The following is a 22,330-nucleotide window of genomic DNA, read 5'->3' as shown; positions in this document are numbered from 1 at the left end:
GCATTCAATGACCACATTCTCCGAAATCCATTTACTATTTTCTCATTCATACTCCACCACCTGCAAAACTATATATTTGCAGCACTTGTTTTTCAAATCCTAACACAGTTTCCAAAACACATTCAAAACAGAATGATGGCAAATTTTCTGCAGTAACCAGATTGAAACACAGAAAATCTCAGCAGAATATTTAACTATTCCAAACACAGCTGATTGCAATTTTAGCTGAAAGCCTACTCGAGTCCTGTTTTTAGTCTTGTTACCAGACAGGGTACATACACAGCTATGCATAATGTAAAGTACTGTAAAACTGTGGATTTATTGTATTTTAGAGAGTAATGGAGATGGAAGCCAGGCAAACTGCACATACATTCATTTTTGTGGATGAAGCTGGATTCAACCTGTCAAAAACATACCGCAGGGAAAGAAATGTAATTGGACAGAAAGCAACTGTGGATGTCCCAGGCCAGAGAGGAGCTAACATCACAATGTGTGCAGCACTGTCCAATGATGGTTTGCTGTTACACAAACCGCTCATTGGCCCCTACAATACAGAGAGGCTCATTTATTCTCTGGATGACCTGCATAATCGACTTGTGCCAGCAGAGGAGAGAGGGGCAATGAATTCCCCTACCTTCGTTGTTGTGTGGGATAATGTGGCATTCCACCACTCTGCTGCAGTCACCACTCTGCTGCACATCCCAGGATGTCAGTACTATTCCTGCCTCCATACTCCCCCTTCCTAAACCCCATAGAGGAGTTTTTCTCTGTGTAGAGGTGGAAGGTTTATGACCACCATCCACATGACCAGATGTCCTTACTGGATGCCATGAATGCAGGGTGTGGAGACACTTCTCCTGAAGACTGCCAGGGTGTGGAGACACTTCTCCTGATGACTGCCAGGGTGTGGAGACACTTCTCCTGAAGACTGCCAGGGTGTGGGGTCACTTCTCCTGAAGACTGCCAGGGTGTGGAGACACTTCTCCTGAAGACTGCCAGGGTGTGGAGACACTTCTCCTGAAGACTGCCAGGGTGTGGAGACACTTCTCCTGAAGACCGCCAGAGTGTGGAGACACTTCTCCTGAAGACTGCCAGGGTTGGATTAGACATTCCAGAAGATACTTTCCAAGATGCATCGCCAGAGAAGATATAAGATGTGACGTTGATGAGAACTTGTGGCCAAATGCAAGAGAGAGGGAGAACTAGAACCCTCACAGTACTGTACAGTATGAGTGATTATACTATACATGTTGATGAGAACTAGACCCCTCACAGTACTGTACAGTATAAGTGATTATACTATACATGTTGATGAGAATTAGAACCCTCACAGTACTGTACAGTATGAGTGATTATACTATACATGTAGATGAGAACTAGAACCCTCACAGTACTGTACAGTATGAGTGATTATACTATACATGTTGATGAGAACTAGAATCCTCACAGTACTGTACAGTATGAGTGATTATACTATACATGTTGATGAGAACTAGAACCCTCACAGTACTGTACAGTATGAGTGATTATACTATACATGTAGATGAGAACTAGAACCCTCACAGTACTGTACAGTATGAGTGATTATACTATACATGTAGATGAGAACTAGATCCCTCACAGTACTGTACAGTATGAGTGATTATACTATACATGTTGATGAGAACTAGAATCCTCACAGTACTGTACAGTATGAGTGATTATACTATACATGTTGATGAGAACTAGAACCCTCACAGTACTGTACAGTGAGTGATTATACTATACATGTTGATGAGAACTAGATCCCTCACAGTACTGTACAGTATGAGTGATTATACTATACATGTAGATGAGAACTAGACCCCTCACAGTACTGTACAGTATGAGTGATTATACTATAAATGTTGATGAGAATTAGAACCCTCACAGTACTGTACAGTATGAGTGATTATACTATACATGTTGATGAGAACTAGAACCCTCACAGTACTGTACAGTATGAGTGATTATACTATACATGTTGATGAGAACTAGAACCCTCACAGTACTGTACAGTATGAGTGATTATACTATACATGTTGATGAGAACTAGAACCCTCACAGTACTGTACAGTATGAGTGATTATACTATACATGTTGATGAGAACTAGAACCCTCACAGTACTGTACAGTATGAGTGATTATACTATACATGTAGATGAGAACTAGAACCCTCACAGTACTGTACAGTATGAGTGATTATACTATACATGTAGATGAGAACTAGATCCCTCACAGTACTGTACAGTATGAGTGATTATACTATACATGTTGATGAGAACTAGAATCCTCACAGTACTGTACAGTATGAGTGATTATACTATACATGTTGATGAGAACTAGAACCCTCACAGTACTGTACAGTGAGTGATTATACTATACATGTTGATGAGAACTAGATCCCTCACAGTACTGTACAGTATGAGTGATTATACTATACATGTAGATGAGAACTAGACCCCTCACAGTACTGTACAGTATGAGTGATTATACTATAAATGTTGATGAGAATTAGAACCCTCACAGTACTGTACAGTATGAGTGATTATACTATACATGTTGATGAGAACTAGAACCCTCACAGTACTGTACAGTATGAGTGATTATACTATACATGTTGATGAGAACTAGAACCCTCACAGTACTGTACAGTATGAGTGATTATACTATACATGTTGATGAGAACTAGAACCCTCACAGTACTGTACAGTATGAGTGATTATACTATACATGTAGATGAGAACTAGAACCCTCACAGTACTGTACAGTGAGTGATTATACTATACATGTTGATGAGAACTAGAACCCTCACAGTACTGTACAGTGAGTGATTATACTATACATGTAGATGAGAACTAGAACCCTCACAGTACTGTACAGTATGAGTGATTATACTATACATGTTGATGAGAACTAGAACCCTCACAGTACTGTACAGTGAGTGATTATACTATACATGTAGATGAGAACTAGAACCCTCACAGTACTGTACAGTGAGTGATTATACTATACATGTAGATGAGAACTAGAACCCTCACAGTACTGTACAGTGAGTGATTATACTATACATGTAGATGAGAACTAGAACCCTCACAGTACTGTACAGTGAGTGATTATACTATACATGTAGATGAGAACTAGAACCCTCACAGTACTGTACAGTGAGTGATTATACTATACATGTTGATGAGAACTAGACCCCTCACAGTACTGTACAGTGAGTGATTATACTATACATGTAGATGAGAACTAGAACCCTCACAGTACTGTACAGTGAGTGATTATACTATACATGTTGATGAGAACTAGAACCCTCACAGTACTGTACAGTATGAGTGATTATACTATACATGTTGATGAGAACTAGAACCCTCACAGTACTGTACAGTGAGTGATTATACTATACATGTAGATGAGAACTAGACCCCTCACAGTACTGTACAGTGAGTGATTATACTATACATGTAGATGAGAACTAGAACCCTCACAGTACTGTACAGTGAGTGATTATACTATACATGTAGATGAGAACTAGAACCCTCACAGTACTGTACAGTGAGTGATTATACTATACATGTTGATGAGAACTAGAACCCTCACAGTACTGTACAGTATGAGTGATTATACTATACATGTTGATGAGAACTAGAACCCTCACAGTACTGTACAGTGAGTGATTATACTATACATGTAGATGAGAACTAGACCCCTCACAGTACTGTACAGTGAGTGATTATACTATACATGTAGATGAGAACTAGAACCCTCACAGTACTGTACAGTGAGTGATTATACTATACATGTAGATGAGAACTAGAACCCTCACAGTACTGTACAGTGAGTGATTATACTATACATGTTGATGTTTTTTTGTTGTAATTATTATTGTAGCCCTGGAATTTCAGGGATTCATTTTTTGTTTCAACTTTTTATTTTTCACAACTAAATTACTATATGCATAGGCTTTTGAAGCAAATTGCTGCATTTCTGATTCATTCTTGTTACATATACTTTAGTACAGTCAATAAAGTGAAAATGTGTTATTCTTATTCTATAATGAAATACTGATTTATGTGAAAATTCATTCAAACTTCAAAGAGAAAAGTTCCTCCTTTATGTAATGCTCCCTGTTGTTATTTAGGTCAGTGTGTTATGAGTGACAACAATGCTTTCTGACTGACAACTGTTGCCAGTGTTCTGGTCCAACTAGCTTATTTTGAGACACGTATAAAGTGTTTTGGTGGTTTGAGTGAGGTTTGGAGGTGAGATGAACTGTTTGGCCAAGATGCATGTTGGTAATGCAGACTGTGTGAAGAGTTTTGAAAAAGTGTCTTCAGTATTGACCGATGCTTGTTAGCAATTGAAAAAAACTGTAATATTCTGCAATATATTTAGATATCTTTGGTAGAAAGAATACTATATTTCCCTTGACAGGGTGATGCTGAATGTAAAAAATGTCTCAACTTATCCCACTCTCCCCTATTGACTGCTACAGTACAAGGAAAAAGAATGAAACCTCAACACTTGGACCTGAATGTGATTTATGTATTTTGGTCTTGGACAGTTGGACCTGGATGTGATTTATGTATTTTGGTCTTGGACAGTTGGACCTGAATGTGATTTATGTATTTTGGTCTTGGACAGTTGGACCTGAATGTGATTTATGTATTTTGGTCTTGGACAGTTGGACCTGGATGTGATTTATGTATTTTGGTCTTGGACAGTTGGACCTGAATGTGATTTATGTATTTTGGTCTTGGACAGTTGGACCTGGATGTGATTTATGTATTTTGGTCTTGGACAGTTGGACCTGGATGTGATTTATGTATTTTGGTCTTGGACAGTTGGACCTGGATGTGATTTATGTATTTTGGTCTTGGACAGTTGGACCTGGATGTGATTTATGTATTTTGGTCTTGGACACTTGGACCTGGATGTGATTTATGTATTTTGGTCTTGGACACTTGGACCTGGATGTGATTTATGTATTTTGGTCTTGGACAGTTGCTGACATAAAGCAGTAGAAGAAGGAGACTAAATAAGGAGCTATAGCCTACATCCCAAATGGACCCCTATTCCCTATAATGTATATTGTTCACTACCTTTGACCAGGGCCCATAGGGATCTGTTTAAAAGAAGTGCACTATACAAGGCCATTTAGGACACAACTATATTAGACAAGACTCTTCATGACAGTGGCTCATGAAGCTGAATGACCTATTTCCCTGTAGATTTTTCCTCGGGGGTTAGTGAAACCACGTATCTGTTTTACCTAGAAAAGCAGATGCATATAGTGTGTGTGTGTTTGCGTGTTATGTGTGTGTGTGAGTGTCTGAGAGAGAGTGTGTGTGTGTGTGTGTGTGTGTGTGTGTGTGTGTGTGTGTGTGTGAGAGATTGTGTGTGTGTCTGAGAGTGTGTGTGCGTGTGCTTGCGTGTGTGTCAGAGAGTGTTTGTGTGTGTGTGTGTGTACCTGGGGGGGCAGTCATGCAGGTTGCAGGCCAGCTGTGAGGAGACAGGTCTGTCTAGGTGGTGACACACGGAGGGTGTGACCTCACGTCCCTCTGGCGTGACACAGCGGACCCTCCGTGTCCTCATCCCCCGGTCCCCACACGAGGCGCTGCACGCCGTCCAGTCCCCAAGACGCCACGCAAACTCTGGAGACACACGCATGCACAGACACACACGTTATTGAACTGAAACAAACCCCACAGCACGCACGCACCCTCACACATACACAATATGTTATAAACACCACAGCAGTACTAGCCAGAAACACATCACACAGAACTACAGAACACCCACTGACCCACCCACTAGTACATCCACTGACCCACCCACCACCACCACACTGACCCATCGACACCAAGTAGAGCAAACCAGATCCTCATTACCCAGTTTGACTTCATACCACAGCATAGCAGTAAAGCAAACTATGGTTTGGCCAACACTGGGCCTATCATTTTAATTCAATAATATCACATTACTGTCATTCAAATACTTCCCATTACGACGAATAAAAAGGTTGAGGCACAGCTAGCTAGAGTACACTGCAGGCCTGTCCCAAATGGCACCCTATTCCCTACATAGTGCACTACTTTTGACCAGGACCTACTTGTAGTAGTGCACAATGGAAAAGGGTGCCATTTGGGATGTAACCTGGGGCTGCTGCATATTTTGAGTCTACTGATAATTGTCCCAGCCCTCTGCCTAAGCTCTTCCAGAGCCCACTAATGCTCCGGTTCAGGACACAGAAAGGACAGAAGGGAAGTTTAACTAGAAACAACATGGGGTCCAAGAGGTTTTGGCACAGCTTAAAACGATACAGGGTTTAGGGCTTAAGTTCACTACCATGCCTGAGACACTGCCTGCCGGAGTCTCTCTGTCTCTGTCTCTGTCTTTCTCTCTGTCTCTCTCTGTCTGTCTGTCTGTCTGTCTATCTGTCTGTCTCCCTCTCTCTCCCTCTGTCTCTCTCTCTCGTCATACTCCTCCACTTCCCTCATGTCTGAATTATAAAAATTCTTCAGAGGAAAGATATGTTCTGATGACTGTGAGTGGTACAAATTCCCATGTTAATTGGGGTCTGGTGATAGCTAACAGCTGTATCCACAGAGAGGATGAGAGTATGTTCCAAGTTACACAATATTCCCTACATAGTGCACTACTTTTGCACTATGTATCCATAGTGCTCTGGTCAAAAGTAGTGCACTATGTGGGAAATAGGGTGCTATTTGGGACAAATCCTGAAAGTGAGGTTGGACCTGACAGCACAATAGCCATCATGTGTGTGTTTGATCCAGTTAAGAACAGGACATAAGGGGAGGGAGAAGAGAGACTTAATGGAGCTCTACAAAGGGAATGGGTTGATTTGTACAATAAGAGCATTAGAAGTCAGTGAATACACACACCAGTTAAGACACACGCACACACGTATTCAGTCCGATGTTCACAGTTCAGTGTAACATCGGACTGCACACATACCTGGAATTACAATGAATGGGTCTCATTAAATGTTATAAATTATGACCAGCAGAAAGTTGTGTGTGCGCTGTTTATGCACACACACACACACACACACACACACACACACACACACACACACACACACACACACCTTCAGCATGGACGTGGATCCAAGCAGACAGCAGCTGTGTGTTGTCGTGGATGGGGGTCTGGCACCGGTAGTGTCCAGAGAACCTTCCCTGCACCGTGTTCACCTCCAGAACACGACCTCCCACCAGTATACGGTACTGAAGACCCAGACCAGAACCCAGACCCTGATTCTGCCCAGGACCCAGCCTCTGTCCTACGGCAAAGTCTGGTCCGGTCCAGGTGGACTCCTTCAGAGTGTGGTTCTGGTAGTCCCAACGGACAGGCCCTCTATGGTCTGGAACCACTGGGCATCCTAGAAGGAGAGAGGGAGGCCATTGGTCATTATGATAATGCTTGAGGCAGTGTGTGTGTGTGTGTGTGTGTGTGTGTGTGTGTGTGTGTGTGTGTGTGTGTGTGTGTGTGTGTGTGAGTGAGTGTGTGTGAATGAGTGTAGTCATTCATACTTGTGTAAGTGTGTGTGCAGTACCTATGCGTAGGATGTCTCCAGGTCTGATGGTCACAGTGGTTCCCATGCGTGAAGCCATGAGGACTCTCCTCCTGCTCAGCTCCTTGAACTGCTGGGACATTGTAGAACCTCTGCCTGGAGCTGGGTCTGGAGCTGAACCTGTCAATCAATCAATTAATACATCCATCTGTCAATCAATCATTCACTGGGGCAAGAAAAGTGAAACCACAGTCAAATCTAAACAATATGGCAGAATGTTTCTGTCCTCCTCCCCTACCATGTTCTAACTAGGGCCTTCAGGACAGCGTTCAAGTGTTGTCATAGTTGATTAATTAATCCCTCATTTCTGTATTAGTCCTGGTAAGATTCAACATATCATCATGTTGTATGGAGGTTTACAGGAGGTTATCATCATGGTGTATGGAGGTTTACAGTAGGTTATCATCATGGTGTATGGAGGTTTACAGTAGGTTATCATCATGGTGTATGGAGGTTTACAGTAGGTTATCATCATGGTGTATGGAGGTTTACAGGAGGTTATCATCATGGTGTATGGAGGTTTACAATAGGTTATCATCATGTTGTATGGAGGTTTACAGTAAGATAACATCATTGTATGGAGGTTTACAGTAGGTTGTCATGTTGTTTGGAGGTTTACAGTAGGTTGTCATCATGTTGTGTGGAGGTTTACAGTCGGTTGTCATGTTGTTTGGAGGTTTACAGTAGGTTATCATCATGTTGTGTGGAGGTTTACAATAGGTTATCATCATGTTGTGTGGAGGTTTACAGTAGGTTGTCATCATGTAGTGTGGAGGTTTACAGTAGGTTAGGATATGTTCCAGAGTAACAGACATCATGTAAGAGGAGAACTGTAGACCATGGTCGGTACAGAATACAGAGCATGTTTAGTGAATGTCTGAGTGTTAGACAAAAACAGTTGAAGTCGGAAGTTTACATACACCTTAGCCAAATACATTTAAACTCAGTTTTCACAATTCCTGACATTTAATCCTAGTAAAAATCCCTGTCTTAGGTCAGATAGGATCACCATTTTATTTTAAGAATGTAAAATGTCAGAATAATAGTAGAGAGAATGATTTATTTCAGATTTGATTTCTTTCATCACATTCCCAGTGGGTCAGAAGTTTACATACTCTCAAATAGTATTTGGTAGTGTTGCCTTCGAATTGTTTAACTTATGTCAAACATTTCGGGTAGCCTTCCACAGGCTTCCCATTCCTCCTGACAGAGCTGGTGTAACTGAGTCAGGTTTGTAGGCCTCCTTACTCGCACACGCTTTTTCAGTTCTGCCCACAAATGTTCTATAGGATTGAGGTCAGAGCTTTGTGATGGCCACTCCAATACCTTTACTTTGTTGTCCTTAAGCCATTTTGCCACAACTTTGGAAGTATGCTTGGGGTCATTGTCTATTTGGGAAGATCCATTTGGGACCAAGCTTTAACTTTCTGACTGATGTCTGAGATGCTGCTTCAATATATCCACATAACTTTCCTTCATGATGCCATCTATTTTGTGAAGTGCACCAGTCCCTCCTGCAGCAAAGCACCCCCACAACATGATGCTGCCACCCCCGTGCTTCACGGTTGGGATGATGTTCTTCGGCTTGCAAGCCTCTCCCTTTTTCCTCCAAACATAATGATGGTCATTATGGCCAAACAGTTCTATTTTTGTTTCATCAGATCAGAGGACATTTCTCCAAAAAGTACGATCTTTGTCCCCATGTGCAGTTGCAAACCGTAGTCTGGCATTTTTATGGCGGTTTTGGAGCAGTGGCACCTTCCTTGCTGAGCGGCCTTTCAGGTTATATCGGTATAGGACTCGTTTTACTGTGGATATAGATAATTTTGTACCTGTTTCCTCCAGCATCTTCACAACGTCCTTTGCTGTTGTTCTGGGATTGATTTGTACTTTTTGCACCAAAGTACGTTCATCTCCAAGAGACAACGCCTCTCCTTCCTTAGTGGTATGACGGCTGCGTGGTCCCATGGTGTTTACACTTGTGTACTATTGTTTGTAGAGATGAATGTCATACCTTCAGACATTTGGAATTTGCTCCCAAGGATGAACCAGACTTCTGGAGGTCTACAATTTTTTCTGAGGTCTCCACTGATTTCTTTTGATTTTCCCATGATGTCAAGCAAAGAGGCACTGAGTTTGAAGGTAAGCCTTGAAATACATCCACAGGTACACCTCCAATTGACTAATATTATGTCAATTAGCGTATCAGAAGCTTCTAAAGCCTAAAGAAAAGGCACAGTCAACTTAGTGTAGGTAAACTTCTGACCCACTGGAATTGTGATACAGTGAATTATAAGTGAAATAATCTGTCTGTAAACAATGACTTGTGTCATGCACAAAGTAGATGTTCTAACCGACTTGCCAAAACTATAGTTTGTTAACAAGAAATTTGTGGAGTGGTTGAAAAATGAGTTTTAATGATTCCAACCTAAGTGTATGGAAACTTCTGACTTCAACTGTATTTCAGGATAATCGTTCTTGGACCACCCTGGTTTGGTCAGGGTAGCGCGTGTGTGTGTGTGTGTGCCCGCGCGTGTGTGTGTGTGTTCCACAATGAGGTGTGATTAACATTTGAGAGGAGATGGATTTTACCACCCTGATAGCTAGCACAGCGCCAGCCCTATACCTCAGCTGTGTGTGCGTGTGCGTGGACTGCCACAGCACTTGTGTGTAAATCTGTGTATACACTACGCACGCTCGTGTGTGTGTGTATGTATGCTCGTGTGTGTATATGCACGCTCACATGTGTGTGTGAACCCACCGGTGACATGGAGAACAGTGGAAGCGGTGGATTTTCCTATGGGGTTGGCAGCCATGCAGGAGTAGGTGCCTTGGCTCTGGAGAGTGACGTTTTGGAGCCACAGAGAACCAGAGGGCAGGGGTACCGCCACGCTGACATCTAACACACCCTCCTTCCTCTGCCAAGTTACTGTAGGCTGAGGCACACCTGGTAGAGAGAGAAGGAAGACAGACAGACAGACAGACAGACAGACAGACAGACAGACAGACAGACAGACAGACAGACAGACAGACAGACAGACAGACAGACAGACAGACAGACAGACAGACAGACAGACAGACAGACAGACAGACAGACAGACAGACAGACAGACAGACAGACAGACAGACAGACAGACAGACAGACAGAGAGCACTAGTGTAAGAGACACAAGACTGAGGATAACTGATTCAGACATCCCACAAATCACAGAATACTTCACTTTAAACAAATACAAAAACACACATAGAATGTCCAACATAGATGAACGCCCTGATGACAGAGAGACTGATTAGACTACTTGAGACTGGTTATTACTGATCACTGGGACAAATCAGAGCACTGGATGCCAATCCTTACGTCTTGACCACTCCCTTCAGACACACACATATAGTATAGTCCCAAATGGCACCCTTTTCCTTATGCAGTGCAATATTTCCGTATGGGCCCTAGTCAAAATGAGTGCACTATATAGAGAATTGGTTACCGTTTGGGACGCCAGCTCTGAACAGCATGTGCCAGTTGGCTTGTACTTGGCTACAGTTATTCAAACATATTGCTATTGGGTCTGAGCAGCCACGGCCAGACTGTTACTAGACAAGCTCATTCTGTTTTGTCTCACATAGTCAATCTATGAATCAGGGATGGGGGTCAATTCCATTTCAATGGCGAAGGTGCATAAAGATGGATGAATTCAGAAATGAAGTCATTGTTTTTAGCTCTACCCAGAGAGTTCACAAACTACGGCGCGCGACATGGTCCAATGTGCCAGTAAATCAGCACAATCTACTTGTTTTGTTTTTTCTAACTGCCGCCTTCTTTGGGGATAGAACTGGGATCATGTTTACTGTGCCAATGCCAATACATCTTTGGGGATAGAACTGGGATCATGTTTACTGTGCCAATGCCAATACATCTTTGGGGATAGAACTGGGATCATGTTTACTGTGCCAATGCCAATACATCTTTGAGGATAGAACTGGGATCATGTTTACTGTGCCAATGCCAATAGATCTTTGGGGATAGAACTGGGATCATGTTTACTGTGCCAATGCCAATAGATCTTTGGGGATAGAACTGTGATCATGTTTAATGTGCCAATGCCAATACATCTTTGGGGATAGAACTGGGATCATGTTTACTGTGCCAATGCCAATACATCTTTGGGGATAGAACTGGGATCATGTTTACTGTGCCAATGCCAATACATCTTTGGGGATAGAACTGGGATCATGTTTACCGTGCCAATGCCAATACATCTTTGGGGATAGAACTGGGATCATGTTTACCGTGCCAATGCCAATACATCTTTGAGGATAAAACTGGGATCATGTTTACCGTGCCATTGCCAATACATCTTTGGGGATAGAACTGGGATCATGTTTACTGTGCCAATGCCAATACATCTTTGAGGATAGAACTGGGATCATGTTTACTGTGCCAATGCCAATACAAAGCATGTGCAATGGAAAGCATTGAACAATACGGCGAACTTAGCAAATGAGGCATTTGTGGTAAGTACATGGAGGCCACCATCTTCATGCTATAGGAATATGGGCTTCCTATAGCATAAAGATGGGCTCATTGTAATGGCTGGAATGGAATTTCCATATATTTGATGTGTTTGATACCGTTCCATTTATTCCATTCAAACCATTACTATGAGCCCGTACTCCTATAGCTCCTCCCACCAGCCTCCACTGTGCAGTACCCCATATCTGCTCCTGTGACCTCTTCTGGTTCATGTGTTGAGAATGGTCTCTACCACAGGAGTGTGCTGTTGTATCACCTCCGTTCAACTAACTAACCAATACCTCGTACCAACTGTCATTTAAGTGATAATGCCTGAGAAGCCGGTGTTTGCAGGATATATTGCTAGTCTAAAAGATAGGGCAGATGATGTCTACATGCTTTTTAACAGTAGAGAGAGTTTATAAATTGCCTGGCTGGGCTGATAAGACAGTGGACTGTGCAGTGAGTTTGAACAGTAAATAGACATTTCAACGTCATAGCCTTAGCTGGTGGCAATTTGTGGAATAGATACTGGCTGGAACGCTGTTTTAACCTATCAGCATCCAGGATTAGACCCACGTGTTGTATAATTATCAGCATACATAGACATATAATGTGGAAATTGAGAAAGTTGAGATGACAAAACAGCTTGGAGCAACCTTAGATTGTAAACGGTCATGGTCAAAACATATTGATGCAGTAGTAGCTAAGGTGGGGAGAAGTCTGTCTATAATAAAGCGATGCTCTGCCTTCTTAACAACACTATCAACAAGGCAGGTCCTACAGGCCCTAGTTTTGTCGCACCTTGACCACTGTTCAGTCATGTGGTCAGGTGCCACAAAAAAATAACTTAGGAAAATTGCAATTGGCTCAGAACAGGGCAGCACGGCGAGCCCTTGGATGTACACAGAGGGCTAATGTTAACAATATGTATGTCAATCTCTCCTGGCTCAAAGTGGAGGAGAGATTGACTTCATCACTACTTTTATTTGTGAGAAGTGTTGACATGCTGAATGCACCGAGCTGTCTGTCTAAACTACTGGCACACAGCTCAGACACCCATGCATACCCCACAGGACATGCCACAAGAGGTCTCTTCACAGCTCCTATGTCCAGAACAGACTATGGGAGGTGCACAGTACTACATAGAGCCATGACTACATGGAACTCTATTCCACATCAAGTAACTGACACAAGCAGTAAAATTGGATTTTAAAAAACAGATTAAAAAAACACCTTATGGAACAGTAGGGGACTGTGAAGCAACACAAACATTGGCACAGACACACATACACACACAATAACATACACTATACATACACATGGATTTAGAACTGTAGATATGTGCTAGTGGTGGAGTAGGGGCCTGAGGGCACACAGTGTGTTGTGAAATCTGTGAATGTATTGTAATGTTTTTAACATTTTATAAACTGCCTTAATTTTGCCGGACCCCAGGAAGAGTAGCTACTGCTTTGGCAGGAACTAATGGACCCCAGGAAGAGTAGCTGCTGCTTTGGCAGGAACTAATGGACCCCAGGAAGAGTAGCTGCTACTTTGGCAGAAACTAATGGACCCCAGGAAGAGTAGCTGCTGCTTTGGCAGGAACTAATGGACCCCAGGAAGAGTAGCTGCTACTTTGGCAGGAACTAATGGACCCCAGGAAGAGTAGCTGCTGCTTTGGCAGGAACTAATGGACCCCAGGAAGAGTAGCTGCTGCTTTGGCAGGAACTAATGGACCCCAGGAAGAGTAGCTGCTACTTTGACAGGAACTAATGGACCCCAGGAAGAGTAGCTGCTGCTTTGGCAGGAACTAATGGACCCCAGGAAGAGTAGCTGCTGCTTTGGCATAATCAATACAAATACGTGTTTTTTCTTACGAGAAATGCATGTACACAAAACTCACTGGAGATTAATCCAATATTGAATATACTGACAAGGTAAAATGGTGTGTGTGAAGGTCCAGTGACTGTTTCTCAGGATCTCTGACCTTAATGATACAGATTACATTACCTTCTGCAATCAGGATGGTTTATAAGATCTAATAGCTTGGATCCTACAGGTGTGTGTGTGTGTGTGTGTGTGTGTGTGTGTGTGTGTGTGTGTGTGTGTGTGTGTGTGTGAGAGAGAGAGTGTGTGTGAGAGAGAGAGTGTGTCTTCAGTGTTTGCCTTTCCATGTATGTGTCTGTGTCTCTTTCTCTGAGTGTGTGTGTGTGCATTGTGTGTGTGTGTGTCTTGGAGGGAAGCCAACTGCTGCCAGACATCTCTCTACGACCCTAAGTAACAAATAAAAGACAGTATCTCTTTACATTGCCTTTAAATACCTTTCTCTCTCTTTCTCTCTCCCCTCGTCTCCCTCTTTCTCTCTCCATTTCTCCCTTCTACTCTCACTGAGATGAAAGGACATCAGTCCAAAGTCTCATTTGTTTTGGCCTTACACCTTTACACACACACACAGACACAGACACAGACACACACACACACACACACACACACACACACACACACACACACACACACACACACACACACACACACACAGACACACAGACACACACACACACACACACACACACACACACACACACACACACACACACACACACACACACACAGCTACTTTAATCACCAGTGATTGAATGGGATGAGAGAGGGTGCTAGGGTGTGCAAGGTGTGTGTGTGTGTCTGTGTGTGTGTGTGTGTTTCTGTAAAGGTGTAAGGCCAAAACAAATTAGACTTAAATGACATGTCCTTTCATCTCAGCCGGTTCTCACTAAGGTGATGATGAGGCTGGATGCGCATTACAAATGGCTCCCTATTCTCTATATAGTGCACTATATTGGCCCTGGTTAAAAGTAGGGTGCTATAAGGGGAATAGGGTGGCATTGAGGAGGCAACCTGGGAAGATTCAACCCAATAACTATGGTGTGGTTGGTCAAGGTTATTGGCTGTCTCCAATAACACCCCGGCCTATCCCCCAATGTCCCATAGTGCACCACAGCCAAATGTGGGTGTCAGATAGCGCTGTGGTCAAATTGAGTGCCCTATATGGATTCAGAAGTTGTGCACTACATGGTGAATAGGGGGTCAGATAAGACTCTGGTCTAATACCACTTCAGATCATAAATGACAAACATCTCTAGCTAAAAATGCTAAAAGGAATCATTTTGTTGTGTTGTGAAATTGCATGATGCCGTAGCCAACTGCCAAGCCTCGTCACAAACATCACTTCTCAATCAAAGCTCTGCTCTCATTTTATACACCTCATTACAGCTGTAACTGAACCAGGAAGTTTAAATCCATGTGTCCACTGGTGGCTTTCCACACCATTCACTTTTCAGCTAACTGTGTCTTTCTGCGTGTCTACACCGTAGCTATGATCTGCCACATAACCATATGGATACATAAAACCCATGTTAGGTTATTAGATTGCAGTAGGACTAGGCTTACAGTCATTTGTGTTCACCACAGTATATTACTGCCAAAGAGCAGCCAAAACTACAACTGACAAAGACCAGTGTGGAGAAAATATCCTACTATTTTCACTATATATATGCTGTATAGATACTATTGTATAGATATGCTGTATAGATACAAGTTATTGTTTGAAATACAATTTCAACACAAGGTATGTCCACTTCATAGCTTGATCATGTCTGCCTGAATGTGCTACCTTACACCAGATATCTATTATTGCTTGAAATTCAATTTAAACACATGGTCGATCATTTTGGAGCTTGACAATGTGAACCACAAAATGGAGGGACTGTCTGTCCCTATGAGATACACATAATTAGAATCACTATGGCATGATCCATTCTACAGTTTTAGAAAAGAAAATGATATCTAGAACCTAAAAGGGTTCTTTGGCTGTCCCCATAGGAGAACCCTTTGAATAACCATTTTGGTTCCATATAGAGCATCTCAATCAATCAAATGTATTTATAAAGCCCTTTTAACATCAGTCAATGTCACAATACAGAAACCCAGCCTAAAACTCCAAACAGCAACCAATGCAGATGTAGAAGCACGGTGGCGAGGAAAACCTCCCTAGAAAGGCAGTAACCCTAATCCGTTAGGAGAATCAAATCAAATCAAATTTATTTATATAGCCCTTCGTACATCAGCTGATATCTCAAAGTGCTGTACAGAAACCCAGCCTAAAACCCCAAACAGCAAGCAATGCAGGTGTAGAAGCACCTGAGAACCCTTTGAAGAACCCTTTTTAATCTCAGGCAGATTCCTTTTGATTTCCATGTAGAACATTTTACATAGAGGGTCTACATGGAACCCAATAGAGTTCTTCCTGGAACCAAAAATAGTTCTACTATGGGGACAGTTGTAGAACCTTTTAGGAAGCCGTTTTCCTAAGAGTGTATGGGATTTAATTGCTACGGTGAGGCCTACCTGTGACGGGGCAGTCTAGAGTTAGGTTAGCCCCAGGGCGTAGGCTGACCCGTCCCCCCACCACGGCCCTCAGACTGGGGACTTCCTTGTCCGATATGTTCCTCCACGACACAGCTATCACAGGAGGCTCTGTGAAAAACAGACAACAACTACAAATGTTTCCAAATGACTCATTTATTGGCTCACTGTTATTTTAAGAAACATAAATGACATAAATAACATTTCATTTAACATTTAAAATAACATTGCATAATGTTATTTAATGAGAGTAACATTTCATAATACCTTTCATGAATAAGTATTAATAAATGATTTATAAATAGTGTACATACTATGAATACATGATAATTTCCTCTTGGAGCATTTCATCATTTGCGTGCTTATAATGCTTATCAGACCTGGGACATGTTTGTATTCACTAGGAACTAAACGGAAGCAAACTGTCTGAAAACAGGAGGGACTACCTGAACTTGTCCAATAAGAAACGCTTGTTTTCATTTTCCGTTGCAAAGCGTTTTCCTACGGTGTGCCCTAGCGCCGAGACCCCTAGAGGGTGTTCTTCCTGACGTTGTGTATTATCTCTTGGTGTTGACGCTATCAACCCAGCCGGTAATACACTCATGTCGCCCGGCGGCTGGTTCATAAAATAAAACATCCTCCTATCAGGCTACAACATTGGCTTCCTCCTGAACTACATTTAATAGGGGGCTGCTAGAAAAATATGAGCAGTGTCTTAATAAAAGCCATTTCCACCACCATGCTAGGGAGGCTAGCTACTTCTGGACGCTGTGTACAGCAGGCGGTGCAACCTGACTGCTAAATAAAAGCCCTTTCCACCACCATGCAAGGGAGGCTAGCTACTTCTGGATGCTGCGTACAGCAGGCGGTGCAACCTGACTGCTTAATAAAAGCCCTTTCCACCACCATGCTAGGGAGGCTAACTACTTCTGGACGCTGCGTACAGCAGGCGGTGCAACCTGACTGCTTAATAAAAGCCCTTTCCACCACCATGCTAGGGAGACTAGCTACTTCTGGACGCTGCGTACAGCAGGTGGTGCAACCTGACTGCTTAATAAAAGCCCTTTCCACCACCATGCTAGGGAGGCTAGCTACTTCTGGACGCTGCGTACAGCAGGCGGTGCAACCTGACTGCTTAATAAAAGTCATTTCCACCACCATGCTAGGGAGGCTAGCTACTTCTGGACGCTGCGTACAGCAGGCGGTGCAACCTGACTGCTTAATAAAAGTCATTTCCACCACCATGCTAGGGAGGCTAACTACTTCTGGACGCTGCGTACAGCAGGCGGTGCAACCTGACTGCTTAATAAAAGCCCTTTCCACCACCATGCTAGGGAGGCTAACTACTTCTGGACGCTGCGTACAGCAGGCGGTGCAACCTGATTGGCTGAACGCATGGTGGTGGAAATGAGGTTTTATTAAGACTAGTATGCAGATTTCCCCCCTAGTCGCGGGGGGTTAGGAATGTATTGCCGACTATGCTATTTGCGTTGGGACGCCAAAGACCAGACGACGTATACTTTGGCGAACCTTGGGGCTGGGGGTGCACTAATGAATATAATAACATGTTGAATTGTCATTTACACCGGATAGGTGCAGTGAAATGTGTTGTTTTACAGGGTCAGCCATAGTAGTACGGCGCCCCTGGAGCACATTAGGGTTAAGTGCCTTGCTCAAGGGCACATCGGCATATTTTTCACCTTGTAGGCTCGGCTATTCAAACCAGCAACCTTTCGGTTACTGGCCCAACTCTCTAACTGCTAGGCTACCTGCCTCCCATATATAACCCAGTTGACTGGGTACTCACCAGCTAACAGCAGCTGTGTAGTCTCTGAGGCTGAACCGTGGGTGTTTGAGGCTGTGCACCTGTACACTCCTCTGTCCCCCGGCCCAGGACTAGAGATATGCAGTCCGCCAGAGATATCCCAGTGTACCCTGCAGTAGCAAAGGAAAACAAGACATGTATCTCAACCACAGTCATCACTATATAATACAATAAAATACTATACACTTTTTTGGTGTGCAGGAAAGTGATTGTATGGAAATTGATTATACACATAATGCAGTATATAAAAAAGATAGTGTAGATGTTATATATAAGAATTTATGTTGGGGCGGCAGGGTAGCCTAGTGGTTAGAGTGTTGGACTAGTAACCACAAGGTTGCACGTTCAAACCCCCGAGCTGACAAGGTACAAATCTGTCGTTCTGCCCTTGAACAGGCAGTTAACCCACTGTTCCTAGGCCGTCATTGAAAATAAGAATTTGTTCTTAACTGACTTGCCTAGTTAAATAAAGGTATAAGAATTTATGTTAACATGTTATACAGTATTTAATAATTTATGTTAACATGTTATACAGTATATAAGAATTTATGTTAACATGTTATACAGTATATAAGAATTTATGTTAACATGTTATACAGTATATAAGAATTTATGTTAACATGTTATACAGTATATAAGAATTTATGTTAACATGTTATACAGTATATAAGAATTTATGTTAACATGTTATATATAAGAATTCATGTTAACATGTAATACATCATAGATCATGTTACCATGTTTTACATCATAATTCATTGAAACACTACAGATAGCTTGGCAATACAAGTTTGTTTGAAATAATTCACTACTCTTGACCTTTGTGGCAGGGCTGTCTCATGGATGCCATATCATCCACAGAGCCAGAGTCTAGAACTGTACACCTACTGTATGATCTCTCAGCAGTCACATGACCAGAGTCTAGAACTGTACACCTACTGTATGATCTCTCAGCAGTCACATGACCAGAGTCTAGAACTGTATACCTACTGTATGATCTCTCAGCAGTCACATGACCAGAGTCTAGAACTGTACACCTACTGTATGATCTCTCAGCAGTCACATGACCAGAGTCTAGAACTGTATACCTACTGTATGATCTCTCAGCAGTCACATGACCAGAGTCTAGAACTGTATACCTACTGTATGATCTCTCAGCAGTCACATGACCAGAGTCTAGAACTGTATACCTACTGTATGATCTCTCAGCAGTCACATGACCAGAGTCTAGAACTGTACACCTACTGTATGATCTCTCAGCAGTCACATGACCAGAGTCTAGAACTGTACACCTACTGTATGATCTCTCAGCAGTCACATGACCAGAGTCTAGAACTGTACACCTACTGTATGATCTCTCAGCAGTCCCATGACCAGAGTCTAGAACTGTACAACCTATGAGCGGGCGGCAGGGTAGCCTAGTGGTTAGAGTGTTGGACTAGTAACCGGAAGGTTACAAGTTCAAATCCCCGAGCTGACAAGGTACAAATCTGTCGTTCTGCCCCTGAACAGGCAGTTAACCCACTGTTCCTAGGCCGTCATTGAAAATAAGAATTTGTTCTTAACTGACTTGCCTGGTTAAATAAAGGTAAAATAAAAAATAAATAAAAAATGAGCAGTCACATGACCAGAGTCTAGAATTGTAACAGCCTATGATCTCTCAGCAGTCACATGACCAGAGTCTAGAACTGTAACAACCTATGATCTCTCAGCAGTCACATGACCAGAGTCTAGAACTGTACACATACTGTATGATCTCTCAGCAGTCACATGACCAGAGTCTAGAACTGTAACAGCCTATGATCTCTCAGCAGTCACATGACCAGAGTCTAGAACTGTATACCTACTGTATGATCTCTCAGCAGTCACATGACCAGAGTCTAGAACTGTACACCTACTGTATGATCTCTCAGCAGTCACATGACCAGAGTCTAGAACTGTATACCTACTGTATGATCTCTCAGCAGTCACATGACCAGAGTCTAGAACTGTATACCTACTGTATGATCTCTCAGCAGTCACATGACCAGAGTCTAGAACTGTATACCTACTGTATGATCTCTCAGCAGTCACATGACCAGAGTCTAGAACTGTACACCTACTGTATGATCTCTCAGCAGTCACATGACCAGAGTCTAGAACTGTACACCTACTGTATGATCTCTCAGCAGTCACATGACCAGAGTCTAGAACTGTACACCTACTGTATGATCTCTCAGCAGTCCCATGACCAGAGTCTAGAACTGTACAACCTATGAGCGGGCGGCAGGGTAGCCTAGTGGTTAGAGTGTTGGACTAGTAACCGGAAGGTTACAAGTTCAAATCCCCGAGCTGACAAGGTACAAATCTGTCGTTCTGCCCCTGAACAGGCAGTTAACCCACTGTTCCTAGGCCGTCATTGAAAATAAGAATTTGTTCTTAACTGACTTGCCTGGTTAAATAAAGGTAAAATAAAAAATAAATAAAAAATGAGCAGTCACATGACCAGAGTCTAGAATTGTAACAGCCTATGATCTCTCAGCAGTCACATGACCAGAGTCTAGAACTGTAACAACCTATGATCTCTCAGCAGTCACATGACCAGAGTCTAGAACTGTACACATACTGTATGATCTCTCAGCAGTCACATGACCAGAGTCTAGAACTGTATGATCTCTCAGCAGTCACATGACCAGAGTCTAGAACTGTAACAGCCTATGATCTCTCAGCAGTCACATGACCAGAGTCTAGAACTGTATGATCTCTCAGCAGTCACATGACCAGAGTCTAGAACTGTACAGCCTATGAGCAGTCACATGACCAGAGTCTAGAACTGTAACAGCCTATGGTCTCTCAGCAGTCACATGACCAGAGTCTAGAACTGTACAGCCTATGATCTCTCAGCAGTCACATGACCAGAGTCTAGAACTGTACAGCCTATGATCTCTCAGCAGTCACATGACCAGAGTCTAGAACTGTACAGCCTATGATCTCTCAGCAGTCACATGACCAGAGTCTAGAACTGTACAGCCTATGATCTCTCAGCAGTCACATGACCAGAGTCTAGAACTGAACAGCCTATGAGCAGTCACATGACCAGAGTCTAGAACTGTACAGCCTATGGTCTCTCAGCAGTCACATGACCAGAGTCTAGAACTGTACAGCCTATGATCTCTCAGCAGTCACATGACCAGAGTCTAGAACTGAACAGCCTATGAGCAGTCACATGACCAGAGTCTAGAACTGTACAGCCTATGGTCTCTCAGCAGTCACATGACCAGAGTCTAGAACTGAACAGCCTATGAGCAGTCACATGACCAGAGTCTAGAACTGAACAGCCTATGGTCTCTCAGCAGTCACATGACCAGAGTCTAGAACTGAACAGCCTATGGTCTCTCAGCAGTCACATGACCAGAGTATAGAACTGTACAGCCTATGAGCAGTCACATGACCAGAGTCTAGAACTGAACAGCCTATGGTCTCTCAGCAGTCACATGACCAGAGTCTAGAACTGAACAGCCTATGGTCTCTCAGCAGTCACATGACCAGAGTCTAGAACTGAACAGCCTATGAGCAGTCACATGACCAGAGTCTAGAACTGTACAGCCTATGGTCTCTCAGCAGTCACATGACCAGAGTCTAGAACTGAACAGCCTATGGTCTCTCAGCAGTCACATGACCAGAGTCTAGAACTGAACAGCCTATGGTCTCTCAGCAGTCACATGACCAGAGTCTAGAACTGAACAGCCTATGGTCTCTCAGCAGTCACATGACCAGAGTCTAGAACTGAACAGCCTATGGTCTCTCAGCAGTCACATGACATAAAACTATTACAAACAAACTGTCTCAAGCTGGTTCAAACAGCTACATGTGTGTGTATGTAATTGTGTGGGTGCATTGTGCGTGAGTGTGCGTGCGTATAGCGTGTGTGCATTGTCTGTCTGTGTGTGTGTGTGTGTGTGCAGATGCTATTAGTGCAT

The 22,330-nt window shown here is 42.9% G+C and overlaps 1 protein-coding gene across 1 annotated transcript in view; it reads right to left on the bottom strand.

The window, feature by feature from the left end:
• LOC109877091 (ADAMTS-like protein 3) overlaps positions 1-22,330 on the bottom strand; it is a 46,651-nt gene that overhangs the window by 7,287 nt on the left and 17,034 nt on the right. Inside the window, exons 7-12 of the mRNA XM_031812499.1 lie at positions 18,354-18,481; positions 16,529-16,657; positions 10,377-10,562; positions 7,598-7,735; positions 7,133-7,423; positions 5,492-5,675 (exon numbers count right to left, since the gene is read on the bottom strand). Coding sequence (XP_031668359.1) covers positions 5,492-5,675; positions 7,133-7,423; positions 7,598-7,735; positions 10,377-10,562; positions 16,529-16,657; positions 18,354-18,481 — 1,056 coding nt within the window. The remainder of the gene's footprint in view (positions 1-5,491; positions 5,676-7,132; positions 7,424-7,597; positions 7,736-10,376; positions 10,563-16,528; positions 16,658-18,353; positions 18,482-22,330) is intronic.

Source organism: Oncorhynchus kisutch, unplaced genomic scaffold (assembly GCF_002021735.2).
Source record: "Oncorhynchus kisutch isolate 150728-3 unplaced genomic scaffold, Okis_V2 Okis03b-Okis08b_hom, whole genome shotgun sequence".
Lineage (NCBI taxonomy): Eukaryota > Metazoa > Chordata > Actinopteri > Salmoniformes > Salmonidae > Oncorhynchus > Oncorhynchus kisutch.
This window is presented reverse-complemented; position numbering and strand designations above follow the sequence as displayed.